The sequence below is a fragment of the Eriocheir sinensis genome, chromosome 57 (genome assembly GCF_024679095.1).
Source record: "Eriocheir sinensis breed Jianghai 21 chromosome 57, ASM2467909v1, whole genome shotgun sequence".
Lineage (NCBI taxonomy): Eukaryota > Metazoa > Arthropoda > Malacostraca > Decapoda > Varunidae > Eriocheir > Eriocheir sinensis.
Window position 1 is genome coordinate 8,183,535 of NC_066565.1, and position 21,050 is coordinate 8,204,584.

At 44.2% G+C, this 21,050-nt stretch overlaps 1 protein-coding gene across 2 annotated transcripts; it reads left to right on the forward strand.

Moving 5' to 3' along the window:
* The first annotated feature begins 4,434 nt into the window (after window positions 1–4,434).
* Window positions 4,435–21,050, forward strand: LOC126984799 (gastrula zinc finger protein XlCGF46.1-like). Of its 2 annotated transcripts, none has more exons than XM_050838905.1 (5): window positions 4,435–4,881; window positions 9,684–11,150; window positions 11,944–12,025; window positions 18,163–18,307; window positions 20,850–21,050. In XM_050838905.1, exon 2 carries the CDS (start codon window positions 9,839–9,841, stop codon window positions 11,114–11,116), a length of 1,278 nt encoding a protein of 425 aa, XP_050694862.1. In that variant the 5' UTR covers window positions 4,435–4,881; window positions 9,684–9,838; the 3' UTR covers window positions 11,117–11,150; window positions 11,944–12,025; window positions 18,163–18,307; window positions 20,850–21,050. The 2 variants fall into 2 exon arrangements, with proteins under 2 accessions (XP_050694862.1, XP_050694863.1); XM_050838906.1 differs by lacking the exon at window positions 20,850–21,050 and adding an exon at window positions 20,674–20,837.

Consider the following 21,050-nt stretch of genomic DNA (forward strand, 5'->3'; position numbering starts at 1 on the left):
AGTCCTCGGCTTCCAGGTCACCCACTAGGTCTTCCCAGTCTATATTCCTATAAATAAAGTCCCCCATTACCGAGACATTTCTACTCCTACTCGCCCTGCCAATCTCCTGTAGAAATATACTCGTGTCCTGCCTGTTAAGGCTGGGTGGCCTGTACATAACTCCTAGAGTTAGTTTTTCTTTCCCTTTGTAAACGTCCACCCAAACTGATTCTGAATCCATGTTAGTTTTGACTGAATTGTCAACTAAACATTTAAGTGAGTCTTTAACATATAGCGCAACTCCGCCTCCCTTTCTGCCCCTTCTGTCTTTGTGAAATATCTGATAACCCGTTATTTCAAATTCTGATCTAAAATTTCTATTGGCAGTGTCTATCCATGTCTCAGTGATCACTATTATGTCAAAATTTTCTGAACAAGCTTCACCCCTTAGTAAGTCTATCTTGTTTCTGAGGCTCCTGCTGTTAGTATAGAAGATTCTTAGCCCGCCCTCTGTTACTCCCCTATAATTACTTCTAAGCTGCCTGGTTATATTATGAGCTAGATGTCCTCTTCCATTACTCCTCCCATTGCTCCCATTACTCCTTCCCCCCTCGCCTATACTAAAAAATCCCTCAGGGTACCAAGTGCTCGCTCAAGGGAGTCTGAGAGAGCCTCAACACCCTTGAACGTCAAATGTATCCTGTCACGGGCGTAGAGGGCGTCGTTGCCAAAAAAGAGGTTCCAATTGTCGACGAACAGCCACCCATTGCGCTCGCAGTGCTCAGCAAGTCTTCTGTTCACTGCTATTGCCCTGGACAGCCATCCATCACCAACGCCCCTCCTTGGCAGGACACCACACACTACTGGCGACCCACCAGCGTCATGTATCCTGCCTAACAATTCTCTAAAACTCCTGAGAAGGTCCTCGCTTGGCACACGAGAAACCGTTTCCGCTACAGCTGAGAAAGACAATGGGGTTCGATCCCTCGCTTGCCATACACGCCTCAGTCCTGTCTGATATATGGCCCACCCCTGCCCCTGTGAAACACACCCTCGTCCTGTTCTTATCCTTGGAGCAAAAATACATGTCAACATAACGAACCTGACTATCACCAACAACAAGAACCCGACGGTCACAGAAACTCACAGAAGAATTCCGGAAGAGGCTAACAAAGCCTGTGTCTCCGGTCTCTGTGTCTCCGTTCGGGTGGTCTCCGTGGTCGAGTTGTCTGGACCCGTGCCCAATATCAATGGCTACCATGTGCTCAAGTTTTTGTCTCTGTGATCTCCATGCTTTATTCAACCTATTTTCAAAGGTTTTAACTGATGGTGCACTCACTACTGCTTCAGGGAGGCCGTTCCAGATATCCACCACTCTATTACAGAATGAATATTTTCTTATATCTAACCTGGCACGTTGTTTATATATCTTCTTACTATGTCCCCGTGTAGCTTGATAATTTTGATCCATGAAGAGGCCGCTGCATATGTCACTGTCGTACACTCCATTCATGATCTTGAACAATTCTATCATATCACCTCTTGATCGTCTGTATGACAGGGTTGGGAGGCCTAATTTCTGTAGTGGTTCTGGATATGACAAGTTCTTCAAGGTTGGTACCAATTTGGTGGCTCTTCTTTGAACTGCCTCCACTGCCTCAATGTCCATCTTCTTGCTCGGGGACCAGGCTTGGTTTGCATACTCTAGGTGTGGTCGAACTAAGGCAATAAACAATAACTTGAGTTCTGACTCATCCAGTGTCACAAATGTACGTCGGATCAGTCCGACCAATCCGTTAGCCTTATTGATTTTCCTTGCACGGTGTTCTTTAAACTTCAGCTCGCAATCAGTCCAAACTCCCAGGTCCTTTTCCACTGTGATGTCCCTTAGCTCCTCCCTCATGTTGCATGTGACCTTTTCTTCATTTGATGTTCCTAGCCTCATAGCACTGCACTTTTCAGGGTGGAACTCCAACAACCACTTCCCTGACCAATGTTGCATCCTGTAGAGATCTTCCTGCAGTCTAACACAGTCCTCTCTCTTACCAGTTTGTCTGAAGACCTTTGTATCGGCAGCGTACAAAAATAATTCACTGTTGAGTACTACATCTGGTAGATCATTTATGTACATAATGAACAACAGTGGTCCAAGCACTCAGCCTTGGGGCACTCCACTAGTAACCATTTGCCAGTCTGATTCTTCTCCATTTACTATAACTCTGTGTTTTCTCTCTGTCAAGAATGCTGCTATCCAGTTTAAAATGTTGCCCCTGATGCTATAACTTTTTATTTTCTCAATTAATCTCCAATGTGGAACTTTATTAAATGCTTTAGCAAAATGGCAATATGCAACATCCACAGCGCTACCTTCATCCAGATACTGCGTCCATTTGTCTAGCACGGTAATAAGCTGCAGCACCGTTGATCTGCCCGTCATGAATCCGTATTGTTTTCTGCTGAGTAGTTGATAATTCTTCAAACGCTCAAATTTTTTTCTCTTATCATGGTTTCGATTATTTTTCATATGACACAGGTCAAACTCACAGGTCTGTAATTACCTGGTCCATTTCTGTCGCCCTTCTTATAGATTGGTGTGATGTTCGCGATTTTCCAGTCTTCAGGTAACTCATTGCTCTGCAGCGACAACATGAATATCTTCCTGAGTGGCGGGGAAATTATTCCCTTCACCTCTTTTATCACCCGTGGGTGCAACCCCTCTGGGCCTGGAGAATTATGACGTTGCATTTTATCGATCACTCTTTCTATAGCATCACATGTAAATTCTATGATTGGTAAGGGAGGAACAGTCTTAATATCAACGTTGGGTGTCATCCCATCAGGTTCCTCGGTAAAAACAGTACTATAGAAGTTCGCCAGCACCCTCACTTTTTTGTTCGTCGCTTTGTGTTTTGGCTGTTTTTTCAGTATTCGTATAAAGGTCACATTCCCCCACTGATGACTTAGTCTTTGACTGTACGTACTTCCAGAATATCTTAGGGTTTGTTTGGACATTCTGAGCAATGGTCTTCTCGGTGTCCTTAATAGCATTTATAGTCTCCTTTGTAACTTGATTACTTAATCTCCGGTAATCCTCTTGCATTTGTATATATTCACTTGACCCATGTATGCCACCATCCTGCATTCTTCTCAATCTATTCCAATATCGTTTTTTCTTCTTGATCTTTGGCCACAGTCTTCTGTATATTTCCAAGCCTTTATTTGTCCTCTTCCTGAGTGTATCTTTACCTCTGAATTCCCTTTGAGGAATACACACTTTGACAGCCTCTAGTAACTTCGGCTTAAATCTCCTCCACATTTCATGTATGTCGTGAGTATCAAGGTATACGTCCCAATCAATTGATAACAGTCCTTTTAATTGATCAAAATCCGCTTTTTCATAAAGATAAATTTTACTTTTGCACTTCCTGTCCTGTGATTCTATATCACATTTACAACTAACACATCCGTGGTCACTCTTCCCAAGTGGGCTTGTTATCTCTAAGTCCCTCAACGTTGTGTCATCATCAGTGAATACCAGAGCTAATATGTTCCCAGCACAGGTCCCTCTGAATCTGGTGATCTCCTGTATGTGCTGAGTGTAAAAACAATCCCGGACCTTTTCTAGGAGACTCAGGCTAAGGCTGTCCTCCCCAGATTTGCATGTTAAGTGTCCCCATTCTGTATTAGGCAAGTTGAAATCTCCAACAATAATTTTGTGCCTTGCACTGTATTCGCTGGTTTCTTGTAGTAACTTCAGTATTTTCTCGTTATTTTCATTATCACTGCTTGGGCTCCTATAAATAGACGTGAACAATAGTTCCTCATTTTTACATTTGATCTTAACTGCTATATACTTGCAAGCTTCCTCTTTCATCTGGATAATGTCATAGGCTATATCCTTATTTATATATACTAACAGTCCTCTTCCCTTATCCTCAAGTGCTAGATTTTTTCCAATGCTCTCATACCCTTCAAAGTTATTATACTCCGCAATGTCTCTATCAAAACGATGATTTTTGGGTTTGACTTCCTGTAACGCTATCACATGAGGGGGTGTCTGTAACTCTTCAACTTTTGCTCCCAGCTCCACTATCTTATCATTAGTTAATACATCGACATTACAAAGTAACACATGAAACTCTTTTTTACTTGACCCAGATGTACATATTTTATTTTGGATTATGCTTGTGGTTACTCTATCTCCTTCCTCCACCTTTTTACCTTCAGTATATGCCGGTTCCAGGGACTTCCTCTTCATCATCGTTCATCATTTCATTGACGCCTGCTCCTAGGAGCTCCCACCAAGGGATGGCCACGGCAGAAGAGCTTCCAACTTTCTCTATCCAGACACTCCTTCCTTGCCTGCTCAAAGTTTCTCAAAGATCTTTCCCCCCTCTCCCTAATGTACTCTTGCACCCTATCCCTCCATTTCACTGGAGGTCGTCCTCTAGCATTCCCTCCCTCTATCTCACTCACATACACCTTTCTGGTCATCTTACTCTCCTCCATTCACTCCATGTGGCCAAACCACTTTAAGGTCTGTCGCTTCACTTCTTCCACCACTCCACACTTCTTCCCTTCACCCCTGTGACACATTCCAAAATGCTCGTACACACTTTCATTACTCATTCCATCCATTCTACTCACACCACAAGCACTCCTCAAATAACTCATTTCCACTGCCTGCACTCTAGACCTCTGACTTTCATTCCAGGCCCATGTTTCACTTGCATATGTGAGGGTTGGTACTATTATTGTATTTCTCAAATCCCCCTTTACTTCCATGCTCACACTTCTGCCATTCATGATTCATCCCAAAGACCCTACCACCCTTCTTCCTTGCAATGCCCTTTCTCTTATCTCTCCCTCCATACCACCATGCTTACGCATAACTGATCCAAGGTACGTAAACTCATTGACCTCCTCCATTTCTTCACCATTCAGAATTATTTTGCATTCTTTTTCACATTCAATTCCCACTCTATATGGGCATACAAAATCTACAACCTCACTTCTACTTCGCTCACAAACCGTCACTTTACTTCTGTTGACATTTACTTTCAGCTTTCTCCTATTACAGACACTATCAAAAACACTGACCAAAACTACATAGTAGTTTCCCGAATCTTTCTCCTCGACGTTTTTCTTTCCGGCATTTGCTCTGAGTTCCTTCTCTCTTTTCCTTTCCTCAATGGTCATATCATGAGACACACCAACCTTCCTAAATATTTCACCTTTGGCATCTCATAATCCTTTCTTTCAAGGATCCTCTCAGAGTCACCACTATGAGCCTTGGTAGGCTACTCTGTTCTGTTTCTCCCTTGTATCTTCCAATTCGTCTTATCTCCTCAATATCACTGTCCAAATATGTCAAGCCCATCTCACTGCATAATTCTATGAAAATTAGCTTGTCATGCTCAAATTTTTCAGACCTAATTGCCAAGTTCATGCCCTCTTTCACCTTCTCTGGGATACCATACAAGACAATGTTGTTTTTCCTGTCTAATCTATTTTGTACTTGATTGGTAGTTTTATCCAACAGTTCTTTACCATTATGAGCATTGAGGAGCCCAAAAGCAGTAGCTCCTTCAGTACTAGACCCACTGCAAACCTTTGATGCCTCTGTCTTCAAGACATCCCTGTAGGATTTTGCCAAATCTTCCTTCACCTCTGCACTCACTTTGTTCCAGGGGCGGATGCAGGGGGGGGGGTGGGGGGGGGGATAGTCGGTACATAACTGACTCACTTATAATGTGCTGCAACTACAGTAGAGCCCCACTTAGCGCGAGATCAATTAGCGCGAACCGCAATTAGCGCGAGCCACCATCTATCAAGAAAAAAATTAATTAGCGCGAAAGCCTCAGTTAGCGCGAACAGCTACCACGACTGAATTTTGAAAATTGCGCCAAGCCGCCATGATGCGCGGTGGCCTGGGTGGCCTGCCTCACACCACAACACAGCCCCCCGCCACCACTTCCCACACGGTCCCAGTCTCTCATGCTCCCTAACGTCGTCCTACCCCCCCTGGCCCCCCTCGGCGGCTGCCCGCTTCACCTGCCGCCTCCTGCTGGGGGCGGTGCACAGATCGCCGCCCGTGTGGCGCCGCAGCAGCTACTGTCACACTCCGTGTCCCGACCACGCCGCCGCCTCTGCCGCCATCCTCGGGGCGTCGCCGCATCGGCCCCGCGGGGCGTTACTATTACCTGCCATGGCGGGGCAGATGAGGCAAGGCGTCACTATTGACTGAGTGGCCACCGTCACCGTAACACGCTCGATAATAACGAGTTTGATGTCGGCCTGGCCGGGCACGACGCCCACACACCCCCACACCCTGCCCGCCGAACCTTTGCTGGGGCCGAACTCTTGTCACACCCACTTGCTGCCGCCGCCAACACCTTGGGCCGCAAGAGTCACCATCACGGCTCGATAACTGATGACTGATTATTTTGAGTAATTATCAAACCCAAAAGTCAGACACACGTCTGCACCAAATAACTTTTTTCATATTGGTTACTTTATTCAATTAGCGCGAATTCAGTTAGCGCGACCGCGTTCATCCACCTAATTCTCGCGCTAAATGGGGCTCTACTGTATAATACAGAATGTGTCGTCGGCTGTAGGCATATGCAGACACGGATATGGGGGTGGGGAGCCAGATGACCCGGGCCCCCCCAAAAAAATATTAGGATAACTAAAATATTTGAAATACCCATGAATTGAGAAAACATAAAATATATTTAAGATACCCTTTAAAAGCTAGAGAGCTGGGGAGCGAAGCCGGCCGCCGCTAGATAGCTCTGGACGCTGTCCTCCAAACTTTAAAAAATTCCTCCTCTATGGTTCCTTGGGCTTTACTATGCGGAGGTGGACGGGATGCTCAGGCAAGATTTAAATTTTTTCGGTGTCTGATGTAATTTTTCACTCCTGCAGGGCCAGGGCACCGCGCTCTTATGGCCCCGCACTCATCTAACAATCTACATACTCGTACAGGGCCGTAGTACGCCGTTCCTAGGGGGGGGAGGGGCTGGGGGTGTTGGATGACCCCCCCCCCCCCCATCTGCTAAAATGTCCACTTTCTGAAAGTCAAAACGAAAACTGGTACCTTTCTGTTGCATTTCTGGAGAACTCAGGATTTTCTTTATTTATTTTCAGTATTTAAGTTCCGGAATCATATATTGAATATTATAGAGCAAGATTTAAAGGCCTAGGAAAAAATCTTTGTGACCTCATTCCTCACATGCAAGCAGAAAGTGAATTTTAGTGCAGGCCACTATCATCATTCAGCACTTGGAAGAGGAAATAAGGGAAGACTTCCTTGCCTTTGTCGCGCCCATGACCTCACCGGTAAAGGTTTAGCCTGGCTCCTTTTGCGCACCGTTGAAGACCTCGGATTGAACATGGCCAAGTGCAGGGGACTTGGTTTCGATGGAGCAAGTGCCATGGTGGGAACATTCAAAGGGTGTGCCGCAGTACTCATGAAGAAGTACACCCTGGCCAAGCCAATCCACTGCTTTAGCCACCGACAGAATCTTGTACTGACGAAGGCGTGTGACGTCCAGGAAGTGAAGATCGCTCTTCAAACACTGACCCAGGTGTACAACTTCGTTCATTCTTCAAATATGCGCTCTCTCCGCTTCACAGAGGTTGTCAAGCTTACCTCGGCCAAGTGCGAAACGCTTGTTCCCCTGTGCCCCACCAGGTGGATTGAGAGGCATGACAGAATGATGGTTTTCGTTGAATTTCTGCCTGTCATCGCTGTTTTTCTCGAGGAGGAACTTGACGCCACCGCTGGGCTCCTTCTCATCGCCATACGTGTTTCCTGCTTTCTCGTTGGACTGGTTGTAGTGGAGTGTATATTGGCACATACTCTCGAGCCGAGCCAAACTTCAGAGGAAAGATGGCCACCTGGTGTCAGCCGATGCCGTGGCATCGAGACCATTTTTGCCAAGTTCAGAGCAGATGCGGAGAATCATTTTCACGACGTGTTCACGAAAGCGGAAGAGCTTTTGGTCGAGGTGGGGTCATCGCATGACACCATCCCTGTGCCACGACTCTGTGGACGACAGACCCAGCGATCAAATGTTCCGTGCGAGAATGCTGAGGAGTACTACCGCCGGGCGGTGTACATTCCATTCATGGACCACATCTTGGCTGAGTTGAAGAGTCGGTTCGGTGACGACACAGTGCCTGTCGCACTTCAGCTCAAGCAACTCCCCAAAGGCCCAGAAACGGATGTTGCATGCGGTTGTGCTTCAAGTGGCGAAGCTCTACGAACTCGACATTGAATCCCTGACACTCGTGAAGGTAGAAGCGGAGCGCTGGGCATTATCTGTTCCGGTCTTCCAAACGATCAAAGAAGCCCAGGCACACGCCAGCACCAGCATCTGAGGAGTACCGTCGGCCAAGAGCGCCTGAACGGGCTTGCCCTCCTCTGTGTCCACCATGATATCCCCATTTCAGTCGAGAGAATGATAAGCAAATTCGGCGAAAAAAACCGCCGACTACTCTTTGCTTGGTGAGGCACTTGTTGAATACTTGGGAATTTGTAAATATATTTCTTTAGATCAGCCAATCTTTGCAAATGTGTTACCTCAATCCCATGTAAAAGAAGCCCTATAAGAATTCCTTTTTATCTTCAGCTGCGTCTAATTTCACATATTAGCTCTTTTTTGTAAAGGTCAGGTTTGTAATTTATATATGACCTGTATTATGATCACCCTTGCTGCTTACATATCAAAATAAACATTTAGTTTTCTTCGAGTGATCGTATGGTGATGATTTCTACCTGTTCAGATCTGCCTTTTTACGGGTCGGATGTGCAATTTGAATTGTTTCTTGTTATTGCTTGCCAGCTTAATATTGATTGCACTTCATATATAGATACAAGAAAAATTCATTTGTCACATATACGTTGATTGCTCGGGGGCTGCGGATTTTAAGCAAAGAACCGCCATCACTATCCATTGGTCTTCACTGTTTGAGGCTGTCGCTAACTTATGAAATTTTACCAGCGGGCTCCCCAAAATTGATTTTCTGGATCCGCCCTGCTTTGTTCCTCGTGTCGACTGTTATATCAACTGTTTTGCTTTCCACTGCTTCATTAATCACACTCTTGACTTCCTCCCCAACTTTCTGCTTGACTTCATCAATCCTAGATTTGAACTCACTGTTCACTTGAGACCTGATATCATCTCTAATTTCCTCCTTCAGATTCTTGACATCACTCTTGATCTCCTCTAAGGCCTCAGTGGTTTTAGTTTCCAGGGCATCCATACGTCTTTCTACTTTATCCTGTCTCTTGGATGTGTTGGTTACTTGTTTGAACAATTTCCCCGCAACAAAATCGCATTTGGTACAATACCAGTGAATCTTACTTACTTGATTGCTGCTCAGGAAATTATACACTGCCTCAGTGACCTCCTCACACTTTATGTGGTGCCACATTTCACATAGTTCACAGCCTAGAGCCTTGTCTTCCTCACCAACCTTAACCTTACAGACTGGGCATGTGTCTGTTTGTTTATCTGCGTCGCTATCGTCTGCCCCTGTCAGCTGATCATCCCCGCCCCCAGCCGCAAGGCTTGTTTTGCCAGATCCAACAGTATCCTTGGTTTTTGTGCCCGCCTTCTTACTAGACGGATTATTCTTCGAACGATTCATTCATCTGGCAATATTACTATTGGAGAATTCCTTCACTTTTACAGAGCTCTCACGGGCATGTCTACCCTCGACCACGACCACGGACCCTAGGCTGCCGGTGTGTGGAGGAAAAGAGAACAAGGAAAGAACGAGGACAACAACAACACACTCAGCTTCCGCAAAGGTTGGGGCCGCCTCACCTGCAGGGCTGGACAGCAGCATGAGTGGCCAGGACAAGCAGGAGCAGACTGCTGCAGGGGGCAGGAGGGTCAGTGGTCACCAGATGAAGCAACTGGCTGCTGGCAACTCCAGCAACAAAGGAGAGAGGAAGTTTGTGTGTCTGGAGTGTGGAAAAGAATTAATCACAAGGGGAGGCCTCAGATATCACACCCTTACACACACTGGTGTGAAGAAGTATGAATGTAAGGAATGTGGGAAACAATTCATCCAGAAGAGTACCCTTGATACACACACCCTTTCACACACTGGTGTGAAGAACTATGAATGTAAGGAATGTGGGAAACTATTCATCCAGAAGAGTCAACTTGATACACACACCCTTACACACACTGGTGTGAAGAACTATGAATGTAAGGAATGTGGGAAAAAATTCAACCGGAAGGGTAGCCTTGATACACACACCCTTACACACACTGGTGTGAAGAACTATGAATGTAAGGAATGTGGGAAAAAATTCAACCGGAAGGGTAGCCTTGATACACACACCCTTACACACACTGGTGTGAAGAACTATGAATGTAAGGAATGTGGGAAACTATTCACCCTGAAGAGTCACCTTGATACACACACCCTTACACACACTGGTGTGAAGAACTATGAATGTAAGGAATGTGGGAAAAAATTCATCCGGAAGAGTGACCTTGATAGACACACCCTTACACACACTGGTGTGAAGAACTATGAATGTAAGGAATGTGGGAAAAAATTCATCCAGAAGAGTACCCTTGATAGACACACCCTTACACACACTGGTGTGAAGAACTATGAATGTAAGGAATGTGGGAAAAAATTCACCCTGAAGGGTCACCTTGATACACACACCCTTACACACACTGGTGTGAAGAACAATGAATGTAAGGAATGTGGGAAAAAATTCACCCTGAAGGGTCACCTTGATACACACACCCTTACACACACTGGTGTGAAGAACTATGAATGTAAGGAATGTGGGAAAAAATTCATCCAGAAGAGTACCCTTGATAGACACACCCTTACACACACTGGTGTGAAGAACTATGAATGTAAGGAATGTGGGAAAAAATTCATCCGGAAGAGTCACCTTGATACACACACCCTTACACACACTGGTGTAAAAAGTCATGAGTGTGAAGAGTGCGGGAAGAGGTTCAGTGTGAAGCAGGCACTCAATCGACATGTCTTCAGGCACTATGGCCTTAGAGAGTTCAAGTGTGATGTTTGTGGAAAGCTCTTTAAGACAAAGAGAGACATTGCCAAGCACATGAAGATCCACTTCTGAAGTGTGTCTGCCTACAGTAGTTATAGTGACCAAGGTAGGGAAGGGGATGGGAGGGAGAGGAAGGGGAGGAAGAGGAAGGGAAGGCTGCAGTAGGGAAGGGAAGGCTAGCCCAAGAACGGGAAGGGAAGGAAAGGGAAGGCAGAGCAAGGGAAGGAAAAGGGAGAGTAATGTGGTGTGGCTGGGTGTGGTGTGGTGTGGCTGGGTATGGTGTATGGTGTGTGGTGTGACTGGGTGTGGTTTGTGGTGTGGTGTGTGGTGCGGCTGGGTATGGTATGGTGTGTGGTGGGGCTGGGTGTGGTATGGTGTGGTGTGGTGTGTGGTGAGGCTGGGTGTGGTGTGTGGTGTGGCTGGGTGTGGTGTGGTGTGGTGGGGCTGGGTATGGTGTGGTGTGGTGTGGTGTGTGGTGCGGCTGGGTGTGGTGTGGTGTGGTGGGGCTGGGTATGGTGTGGTGTGTGGTGCGGCTGGGTATGGTGTGGTGTGGTGTGTGGTGTGGCTGGGTATGGTGTGGTGTGGTGTGGTGTGGTGTGTGGTGCGGCTGGGTATGGTGTGGTGTGGTGTGTGGCTGGGTGTGGTGTGGTGTGGCGTGTCGTGCGGCTGGGTGTGGTGTGTGGTGCAGCTGGGTTTGGTGTGGTGTGTGGTGTGGCTGGGTATGGTGTGGTATGTCGTGCGGCTGGGTGTGGTGTGTGGTGCAGCTGGGTTTGGTGTGGTGTGTGGTGTGGCTGGGTATGGTGTGGTGTGGTGTGTGGTGTGGCTGGGTATGGTGTGGTGTGGTGTGGCAGGATTTGACTCGGTGACTTTTTTTACCTCGCTGTTGGTGGTGTTTGCAGAAGGACAAGCAGGACCCGGACGGTGACATCATTATGAGGCTTGAGTACGGTCTCCTGAACTCCTCGTCCCTGAAGCTGATTGGTGAGTTGGCGACCCTGTTTTTTCTTTGTTCACATGTCTCTCTGTCTCTATCTCTGGTTGTGGCTTTTAATTGATGGGTCTGTCTATGTCTGTGTCTCTGGTTGTTTTATTTGCTTCTCATTTTCTCTCTCTCTGTCTGGGTCTCTCTATGTCTTTGTCTCTGTTTTTCTCTCATTTTCTCTCTCTGTGTCTCTCTCTCTATGGATGTTTTATTTGCTTCTCATTTTCTCTCTCTGTCTGTCTGTCTGTCTCTGTGTCTTTGTCTGTCTCTGTCTCTCTCTGGATTTCTGTAGCTTTTTGTGATGGTTGTTTATTTCTGTTTTATTTTCTCTGTGTCTGTCTTTGTCTGTCTCTGTTTGTGTCTCTGTGTCTGTCTTTGTCTGTCTCTGTCTCTCTGGATTTCTGTAGCTTTTAGTGCTAATGGTTGTTTTATCTACTTCTCATTTTCTCTGTGTCTGTCTCTTTGGTAGTATTGCTTTCCTTCTCTTTCTACTTATCCCTGTTTCATTTTCCTCCGTTCTCATTTTTTGTTCTCTTTCTGTTCTTATGTCTTATTTTTTCACCGTTTTCCTTTCATTCTTTTCCTTTTTCATTTCTCTCTTCCTCTCCTTGTCTTAGTTTTCCCTTTTCATTTCTTCTTCTTCCTTTTGCTGTCTCATTTTCTCTGTGTCTGGCTCTCTGGATTTCTGTAGCTTTTATTTATTTATTTATTTTTACAACAAAGGAGACGGCTCAAGGGCAACAAAAAGTGCATAGAAAAAAAAGGCCCGCTACTCACCGCTGCCATAATAGACGAAAGTAAAGAGTGGCCAAGAGAGAGGTCAATTTGTGGTGGAGAGGTGTCTTGATTTTGGGAAAAGATGTCTACATAGTTTGTCTATTTTTGATCTGTTGTCTGTCTGGAAAGCTGGATTTTCTTATAGCCTTCTCAAAGTAATGCTTCCTCTACATAGTTTGTCTATTTTTGATCTGTTGTCTGTCTGGAAAGCTGGATTTTCTTATAGCCTTCTCAAACTAATGCTTCCTCTACATAGTTTGTCTATTTTTGATCTGTTGTCTGTCTGGAAAGCTGGATTGTGATAACAAGGGAGTCAAGTAAAAAAAAAGTATTTTTTTTCCATGGGCCAGAGCCAATAAGCGCTTTTTCATGTATTTCAATACCTCGAGTTTAGCGCCATACCTTCGGAACGAAGCAAGCGGGAAATTTGAGAGGGTACTGTATTCTTTTTTCAAAATTAGCTTCCTCTTCTCCTTATTTTCACATATTCATTTCTTTCTTTCTTTTTTATATATGTGTCTGTTATTCTTATTTGGTCTTTTCTTTAAATTCCTCCATGCCTTACTTCTGTTTTGTTTTTCTGTTTCACACCTCCTCCCAAACCATGTTTTCTCTCCTTTAGCTTTTACTGTATAGTATGGAACATCTATCTCTACTCCTTTGTTGTAGATATTCATAAAAAGGTCATATTTCTTTTGAATGTTAGTACTCCTCTTCATATCACTCTAGTCTACCCCAGCGAAGAAAGTCTTGAGTCCAACGTAATCTGCCTTTGCGTAGTTTTTCCTTTTTTCCTTATATGCCTCATCTCGATGTTCACATCCTTCCAAAGTTTTCATCTCTAATAGCTCATGGTCGCTCTTTCCCAAGGGGCACTCATGACTGACTTCTTCATCTAGCTCAACATTTTTTGTGAAAATTAGGTCTAGTCTTGATGGTTGGTCATCCCCTCTCAGCCTTGTTTTTCCTTTGACCCACTGCGTCAACAGGTTATCTGTTGCCAGCTTCAATAGTTTACTTCCCCAGGTATTTTCTTCACCCTCCTTTGCATAGTCTTCCCAATTCACCTCTTTGCAATTGAAATCTCCCGCTAATATTATTCATTCATTCATTCATTTCATCGACGCCTGCTCCTAGGAGCTCCCACCAGGGGATGGCCACGGCAGAAGAGCTTCCAACTTTCTCTATCCAGACACTCCTTCCTTGCCTGCTCAAAGTTTCTCAAAGATCTTTCACCCCTCTCCCTAACGTACTCTTGCACCCTATCCCTCCATTTCACTGGAGGTCGTCCTCTAGCATTCCCTCCCTCTATCTCACTCACATACACCCTTCTGGTCATCTTACTCTCCTCCATTCACTCCATGTGGCCAAACCACTTTAAGGTCTGTCGCTTCACTTCTTCCACCACTCCACACTTCTTCCCTTCACCCCTGTGACACATTCCAAAATGCTCGTACACACTTTCATTACTCATTCCATCCATTCTACTCACACCACAAGCACTCCTCAAATAACTCATTTCCACTGCCTGCACTCTAGACCTCTGACTTTCATTCCAGGCCCATGTTTCACTTGCATATGTGAGGGTTGGTACTATTATTGTATTTCTCAAATCCCTCTTTACCTCCATGCTCACACTTCTGCCATTCATGATTCGTCCCAAAGACCCTACCACCCTTCTTCCTTGCAATGCCCTTTCTCTTATCTCTCCCTCCATACCACCATGCTTACACATAACTGATCCAAGGTACTTAAACTCATTGACCTCCTCCATTTCTTCACCATTTAAAATTATTTTGCATTCTTATTCACATTCAATTCCCACTCTATATGGGCATAAAAAATCTACAACCTCACTTCTGCATCACTCACAAACCATCACTTTACTTTTGTTGACATTTACTTTCAGCTTTCTCCTATTACAGACACTATCAAAAACACTGACCAAATTTTGTAGGTCACTTTCATTTTCTGCAATGAGCACCGTGTCATCAGCAAACAGTATCGAATTCAGTACCCACTTCCTTCCCCCATCGAACAGTCATACTCCAAATTCTCCAACTTTGCCCTTCATTTCTCTAATAACACCGTCCATATAAATATTGAATAACCATGGTGACATGACGCACCCTTGTCTTAAGCCCACTTTTATCTCAAAATGTTCACTTGTTTCTCCAGTAATTTTGACACATGCAGATGCATCCTCATAGAAAGACTTTATTGCACTAAGCAGTTTTCCTCCCACACCATAAATCTTTAAAACAATGCAATCCAATCGACTCTGTCATAAGCTTTTTCCAAATCCATGAAGGCAGCGTATAGTTTCTTTCCTTTTGCTATTATTTTTTCTACTACCATCCTGAAGGCAAATATCTGATCCACACATCCCCTTCCCTTCCTGAAGCCTCCTTGCTCTTCACTGATTTTCTCTTCTGCAAGTCTTTGCACCCTCTATTATGACTTTTCCATATACCTTTCTGGGTATACTCAGGAGACTTACACCTCTATAGCTCCCACATTCCCCTCTCCTGCCCTTCCCCTTGTAAACTGGGACTATGATGGCTTTCATCCAGTCTGCTGCCCCCCCCCCCCCCCTTCCCATGCTACTTCAAATATCTTGACCATTCATTTCACAACTTCATCTCCTCCACACTTCAACATTTCTGCTGTGATTCCATCAATTCCTGCTGCCTTTTCGTTTTTTAATCATTTTATTGCCTGATTTACTTCTTCATATGTTATACTTCTTTCTTTATATACTCCTCCTCTACCTCTACTCAAAACTGCTGCTGTTACAGCTGCTGGACGTCCATCCTCAAAATTCATTAAGTTTTTGAAATATTCTCTCCATCTCTCTTTCTCAGCTTCCCCGTCTTTCAGCATCTTTCCATTCTCATCCATAACTTCATTTATTATTATAATAAATATATAAATATTAGCTTTCTACTATTCTTTATTTGGTCTGTCAGTGCCCGTACTGTTTCTTCCAGCATAGTGTTGTATCTTACTTCATTCCAACTTTTGGCTTTAGGGGGACATAGGCTGTTATTATGTTATTCTTCTCTCCACCCTGTACCACTACCTGCACAGCCATCACCTCCGCACTTACCATTTCCATGTCTCACTTCAGTCGCTTTCAAGTTTTGTTTTGTCATTGTCATCACTCCTCCTCCCTTTCCTTCTTTCCTATCTTTTCTCCCAATGTTGTACTTGCTCTTTCCTCCAGCACAAGTTCCAGTTATTTTGCAAGGTTTGTTTCAACTCTACATATCATATCTGGATCACTCTCCCTTCAATAATCATTAGTTTTTTATTTTTATACAAGACCATCTATGTTTGTGTATGCAATCCTTAACCCATTTTATCCCAATGTCCTCATTTGAGGACACCTGATAACACCTAATTTTCCCATGTTATGAAAACATATATAAGTTACAGCACAGAATAATGATTCCTTCCTGACGTACATAAAGAAAAGCTTAAGGTTTAATGACATCTTTATCTGACTGTAGTTTGACTCTGAAACTGGTGAACATTTCTGCCTCAAAATGCACTGCATTGACTAGGCTGTGCTGACTTTCTCATTCCTGAGATGAACTATTATTTTGCTGTGTTTTATTCTCAAGAAGATGCAATATTATTCTCATAATACCCCAATAAATTATCTTAAGTAGAAAATTAATTATTGATATTACAAAATGTCTGTCCTCAAAAGAGGACACTGGGACGATATCGTGGCAGCGCGTGTCACAACACGTTCAGGATGGTGCATGCTGTAGAGCGGACTGAATCCCAGTTCCTACGCAGACCACCGCAGGATGCTTGTCTAATCAGCCGCAGATGTTGGTAATAAGGCACATGATATGATATATAAAAAAATATGTGTGCGTGTGTGTGTGTAATTCACCTCTTGGTCTGCGGGTCTCTCTCGAGACAGCCAGCCGTTCCCCACGGAAGAGCACAGAGCTCGTAGTACCGATCTTTGGTAGGACTGAGACCACTCACCCACAACACACCGCGACAACGAGGTCACAACTCCTTGCCTGACGTCGCGTACCTGCTCACTGCTAGGTGAACAGGGGCTACACGTGAAAGAAGACAAATCCAACTTACCTTCACCCGGCCGGGGAATTGAACCCTGATCCTTCTGGTTGTGAGCCAGACGCTCTACCCCTGAGCTACCGGGCCGTGTATGTGTGTGTGTGTGTTTACTCTTTTATATCGTATACTTGTTGACTTAGGTATTGCTCACTTGAGTGCTGCATTGAGCTGCTGTATTGCAGATGGTGAAAGCTACCTATTCTGCACTGACAATAGATGAAGCACATGCCTTGTTGTGTGAAAAGGGCGCCGAGGGAGAGTTTGAAAAGGGCGATGTGATTATTGGACCACCAGATGCAGATGAACTGACTGACGAAGAGGATGTCAGTGGTGATGTAATTGGTGAAATATCTGTTCAAGATGTACCAGGTACACTAGAGGTTCATGTGGACAAAGATGTCACTGAGGAATGTGCTGTATAGAAAGATAAACCCACCAGAAAAAAAAGGAAATTCTGTGATCATTTCAGCAATTTGGTATATTTGAAGAAAGCATTTCTGTAGGTGAAAATTCATAAATTCCTGCATGAAGGAAAGGATCAGCTTGATTTGATAACCTTCAGAAGAGAGATTTGTGTTCCACACTTGAAGCTGGGTGATGCAAATGGAAGACTGGGAAGGAAAAGCTGTGCCCCTAGCCCGTCCACAACAATGGTTGATGCTCGCTATGATGGAAAGGCCCATGTCATTGCAAAGCGGGAGAAGGAAAGACGGTGCCAAAGGAAGGCGTTGCAGCACTGCACAAGTATTTTTGTTTTGTATTGATTTTACTATTGATATACACATGGCAGAACTGTTACTATAACAGGTACATTTTACTTTTAGTTTTCATTATAATAGTAAACTGCGTGTTGTCAAAAGAATAATAGAGTATTTTCATGCTCCATATATATGAAAAGAATATTACATAGTAATAGTTTTCTTTCCTTATTTTCCCAGTTGATATGATATTGTCCCAGTGTCCTCTTTTGAGGACAGCTGATTTCAAGCTTATTAAAGGAAAATAAAAGCTAAGACCATTATGTTGCATCTTTCTTTAACCAGATGAATGTAATTTAATGAAAACTACCAAAAAATACTAAAAGAAAAGACCCTTGAGATTTAATAGGTTAAACCTTTCTTCCCTTCTCCCTTTTTTCCCCCTCGTGTGTGTGTGTGTGTGTGTGTGTGTGTGTGTGTGTGTGTGTGTGTGTGTGTTACCCACATTACTAACAGGCAGATGAATGGTGGCTGTCTGCTAACTGATCTTCTCTTGGCAGGTTTTGTTCCCAGCTGTCCCATGAAGGTCTCAGGCAGCAGCCATCCCTCATGATGATGCAGCTCCCCTCAGCCTACCGGGCGGCCGCTGGTGCTGGGAACACACCCACGCCTCCCCCAACCCAGCTGCAAGGGGAACTTGCTGAGGTGAGTGTGTGTGTGTTGACCGATTTATTTCTTTATTATTATTTTCTAGTCTATGGTACCGGTAGGCATAGCTGGGCACGATAACAGAAAACCTTATTCCCGATAACTGATAATGAAAAACGTCAACGGCGATAACCGATATTCGTTAACTAGAGACACAAATATAGGTGATAACCGATACCCGATATAAATCCACAATTCCCGTACTAGCTAGCGATAAGTCCGATAGGCGAAAACGATACTATATTGATATTTCAGATAGAACAACATTGATGAATTCAAATTTTCATTATCTGTATTTTAGGAAACTTACAAAACCTTAAAACCACACGTTGACACGTACATATGGACGGTAATACTAGAAATGCCTGAACCGGTGTTGTGTTATTTGGCGTTTCCACCGTCAAAAATTGTTTACAAACACTGGTCTCTCGTGAACGGTGCATGCTCAGACCAGCAAGCGTAGACCTGTATAGTCTCACAAAGCTTGTAAACTGCAATTAAGAGTTGCTGGAAGGCTGAATCAGACATATAGTACCACTACCACCATCCTCGCTGTTTCTAGAACGACACTCTGTATGAGTTGTATTTATATGTACAGAGTGTACGTCATTCTAGAAACAGTGAGGATGGTGGTACTGTATGTTTGATTCAGCTTTCCAGCAACTCTTAATGTGTTAAAAAAGCATTGTGAGACTGTACAGGTCTACAATTAATGGTCTGAGCATGAGCAGTTCACGAGAGATCAGTGTTTGTAAACAAAAGCGCCAGCTTTTGACGATGGGACACCAAATAACACAACACCGGGTGCCTTCAGTATCATGGCATGGTCACAAACGAATATGGAATATCAAATTTGAGGCAGTGAATAATCATTTTGGGGGCAAAGTTAAATGATTTTTCTCTGATATATTGATTTTTGAGTAGCATAAAAAAATAACCTAGTGTTTTAATTTTCATGATCTAAGTATGAAATCTCATCACCAAAGAGATTTCATACCCAAAGTTTTTCATACACCACCCGGCCACACATGCGCAGTAGGGAGACGTTTTTTTCTGAGAGGCGTAAAAAAAAAAGTAGCGATTATCGCTAGTTTGGTTACAAAAGTAACGAAGATATCGATATATATTTAAATAAATAGCGGATGGTCGATAATCCGATTTTGTTATCAGCGATAAAGTATCGCGATAACTTATCACGATAACGCCCAGCTATGCCGGTAGGCTTTCGTGATGGGTCCTGATGGTCGGTCCCAGCCCATCACGGGGCTGGCAAGTGGTTCTCGTGGCGCTGTCTTGCTTGCTGTGCCCCGGAGCTCACCTGTGATCCCATTCAGAGCGAGACTCCAGAGTCTGGATTGGCAGGAGGTCTTGAGGGCAGCATGGGGGTAGTCCGTGGCCACTCGGCGCTAACTGAAATATCCCATCTTGTGGTGGTGGGTGGGGCGCGAACCTGGGACCTCCTGAATGCGGCGCTGGTATGCTAACCGCTCAGCCACTGCCCCTCCATGTCATGATTCTCCTTGTTATGTTCCTCATAGAGTTTCCTTAAAGCCTTATAATATGTGCTGGATTTCCTGGTGTCAAAGATATATATTTTTTCCCTCAAAATAGGAATAGAAAAAAATGGCAGTGCATATTGAGATAGGTAACTGTATGCGTTTGTGTGTGTGTGTGTATATGTGTGTGTGTGTGTGTGTGTGTGTGTGTCCCCGTGCTTTACGATGGCTGAATTTATGATCAAATTCCTATCTGCTACAGCAAACCCATGCTTTTAGGAGACAGCGACATAATGAATTTTGGCTTTAAGGAACATTTTTGCTTTCTCTCTCTCTCTTATATAATGTGTACACCTAACACTTGGCAGAGTGCAGTTTATGGTATCTGTTAAGAACAATAGTGTGCCTTTTATTTTATTTTTTTCCCGATAACTTCCCTCACTAGTAAGAGTTGCTACATCAACATGCATTGCTTTATTTTAGGTTTTACTGTTTATCTGATAGGGTTTGATGTGTTTAACAAGAGTGAGAATGTGATGGGCTCAGTGTCTGCAGAGCCGCAGGCAGCTGTCCTCCCATACTTCTAGATGAAATTTTACTTGGAAACTTTATATCCATTCCAAGACAACTGAAAGTTAGGAAAAGACTTGTGAAAACAGTTTAGAAAACTGGTTTGCAGAGCACATTAATTACATTAATCTTAACCAACTTTAGCACACACACAAAAATAAAATAGCAATCTTGGAGGGTAGGATGATGGGGGCAGTTCCCCCCTAATGTCAGGTAGTCATACATATGTAAATGATTTCAATATTTGTGTGTGTGTGTGTGTGTGTTTTCACTTAGTAATATTATTTATATCCACAGCACATTATGAATTTGGCCAGACAGAAGACCAGGTAAAGATCATGCAGGATGGAATACTATAGACATCAACATCAGACGTGTAGAGGCTGAGAATGCTGGACAGGCCTTTGTCCTGCAGTGGACTAGTAATGGCGGTGAGTGGATGACACAAGGTTTGAACACCATCTTTATTGCAGAGTGCAACGATGGCAGCCTATAGACACCTTCACAGAGCGACTCACTGGGAGAGAGGAGAGAGGTGGCCACCAGGAGGCAGACCTGTATATTGAAGACCCGTGGGGATCCCTTTGTACTCCAGAGAGGCGTTCATGCATCACAGCCCCAGAAATGAACACAGCTTTTATTGTAGAATATAATTAAAATCCTATGTTGTATAT